At 51.2% G+C, this 2,544-nt stretch overlaps 1 protein-coding gene across 1 annotated transcript in view; it reads right to left on the reverse strand.

Moving 5' to 3' along the window:
* The window catches only part of PPFIA1 (PPFI scaffold protein A1), a 100,859-nt gene that overhangs the window by 35,489 nt on the left and 62,826 nt on the right, over positions 1-2,544 (reverse strand). Inside the window, exon 13 of the mRNA XM_024749271.1 lies at positions 5-97. Within this exon, the coding sequence (XP_024605039.1) occupies positions 5-97 (93 nt within the window). The remainder of the gene's footprint in view (positions 1-4; positions 98-2,544) is intronic.

The raw sequence follows: 2,544 nt of genomic DNA on the forward strand, positions 1-2,544 counted from the left end.
CTGCGGGCGTCGCAACACCGCGCTGCTGCTGAAGGAGTCCGAGGGCCCGTCTGCCACGGGGAACCTGAAATCTGGGACGCTGCCCAAGTGGGGTCGGCTGAAACACGGGGGAAGAAAAAGGTCATTATTAGGAGAAAAGTGACCTCACTTTGTTGGCCAAGCCGGAACCTGTCAACTTGGAAACTGAGTGATGTCACAGGAGAAGGTCGCCCAGGAGGGCACCGCTCGCCCGCTCCAACAGCAACCCGCCGCCTGCCCCACCACATCCGGGAAAGCCAGCACAGACACGAGGACATGCAAGTGACAGGGATGGCATCCAGCTGTCTGCGGTGTCCAGGGGTCTGTGGGCCACCTGGGAACCCGCCCTCCGGTCAGGGCGCTGGGCCCGGCACCTGCTCTGCTCTTTCCTTGACATCCACACCTCCCCTCTGGCCTTCAGCTGTTCTCTCCTTTCCTGTTTGGGCCAAGATTCCCAGTGTGAAGCCCATCAATCACAAACATTCCTCCACCTGGAACACCGTCTACAGCGCTCACAGCGCCTCAGACAAACCAGCAGCAGAAACCCCTCTGAACCACGGCTTAGAGCTTAGATGGACTGGTGTTTCCGAATCAAAAGCAGAGTCCTGGGTGTAATTAGATGAACGATCAAGGCTCTAGGCTGAAGAAGTCCCAGAACAGGTGGTTGGGGCCCTGAGCATGACGACAGAAACTGGGCGTGGGTGTCAGGAGACACCCCGGTCAGCGGAGGTGCGGCCCAGCCTTGACCATGGGCCCACCTGCACTGTGGGCCCAGCCCGGGAGCTGCTCGGCCCTTGTCTCTGGGAAGAAGGGTGGCACCTTCATTTGCAGGAGTCCTGAAATCCGGGAAAGAGACCCCACTCCCCTGAGGAGAGTAAAGCACTCCTCACACCCTCTGCAGAGCGGGCCAGGACCACGTGCTAGCTCAGCCTCCTCTGGTTCACACTCTGCTTGACGTTTTTAAAAGAAATGTCTTCCCAACAAACACATGAAAGAATGCTCAACATCATTAATCATTAGAGAAATGCAAGTCAAAACTACAGTGAGATATCATCTCACACCAGTCAGAATGGCCATCATCAAAAAATCTAGAAACAATAAATGCTGGAGAGGGTGTGGAGAAAAGGGGACACTCTTGCACTGCTGGTGGGAATGTGAATTGGTTCAGCCACTATGGAGAACAGTATGGAGGTTCCTTAAAAAACTACAAATAGAATTACCATATGACCCAGCAATCCCACTACTGGGCATATACCCTGAGAAAACCAAAATTCAAAAAGAGTCATGTACCACAATGTTCATTGCAGCTCTATTTACAATAGCTAGGAGATGGAAGCAACCTAAGTGTCCATCAACAGATGAATGGATAAAGAAGATGTGGCACATATATACAATGGAATATTACTCAGCCATAAAGAGAAATGAAATTGCATTATTTGTAGTGAGGTGGATGGACCTAGAGTCTGTCATACAGAGTGAAGTAAGTCAGAAAGAGGAAGACAAATACCGTATGCTAACACATATATATGGAATTTAAGGGAAAAAAATGTCATGAAGAACCTAGGGGTAAGACAGGAATAAAGACACAGACCTACTGGAGAACGGACTTGAGGATGTGGGGAGGGGGAAGGGTAAACTGGTACGAAGTGAGAGAGCGGCACGGACATATATACACTACCAAATGTAAAACAGATAGCTAGTGGGAAGCAGCCGCATAGCACAGGGAGATCAGCTCGGTGCTTTGTGTCCACTTAGAGGGGTGGGATAGGCAGGGAGGGAGGGAGACGCAAGAGGGAAGAGATATGGGAACATATGTATATGTATAACTGATTCACTTTGTTATAAAGCAGAAACTAACACACCATTGTAAAGCAATTATACTCCAATAAAGATGTAAAAAAAAAAAACGTTTTCAAGTGTTGCATAGGATTTATCCCTTGTTTGCAGGAGATCAAAGTCTGGAATCTCCCTTGAACCGCAACGGTCTCTCCCTTCACCTCTGGCCTCATTCCTAAGGAAACTGCTCCTTCTTTCTCAGCATGACTTCTACCCAACTGCTTGGGGGCCACAGCACACTTCAAAATCGGGTGAAAGCTATGACACAAAATCCCGCACGTGCTTTTGGTGGCTGGCGGATCCTCTGAAGTCCACAAACGCCCCCGGGTTCTGTCGCCCCACAGCAGTCATTTCCCAGTCTCCTTACGGAGCCCAGCCACCATCTTTCTCCCCCACTTGTCAACCGTGGCTGGCTTTCCTCCCAGAAGATCTCAGAGACAAGGTGACCGATTTCACTGTGAAGTCCTGCCAAACAAGCCGAGCCTGCCCTGCCTACGAGCCATCTTTTCAGTCCTCCCTCCGCACCCGAGGCCCCCCTCCCCACCTGCTGTGATCCGTCTTTTCCCATTTCTACAGCTCCCAACCACCCCTCTGCTAAGCCACTTGACATTACACCTCTAGAACTGCCTCCTTGAAACGTCCCCTCCCGCAGTACCCAGCCCCTCCAGCCCACTGTCTTCAGAGCAGATT

This window comes from Neophocaena asiaeorientalis, unplaced genomic scaffold, assembly GCF_003031525.2.
Source record: "Neophocaena asiaeorientalis asiaeorientalis breed wild unplaced genomic scaffold, Neophocaena_asiaeorientalis_V1.1 scaffold43, whole genome shotgun sequence".
NCBI classification, from domain to species: Eukaryota; Metazoa; Chordata; class Mammalia; order Artiodactyla; family Phocoenidae; genus Neophocaena; species Neophocaena asiaeorientalis.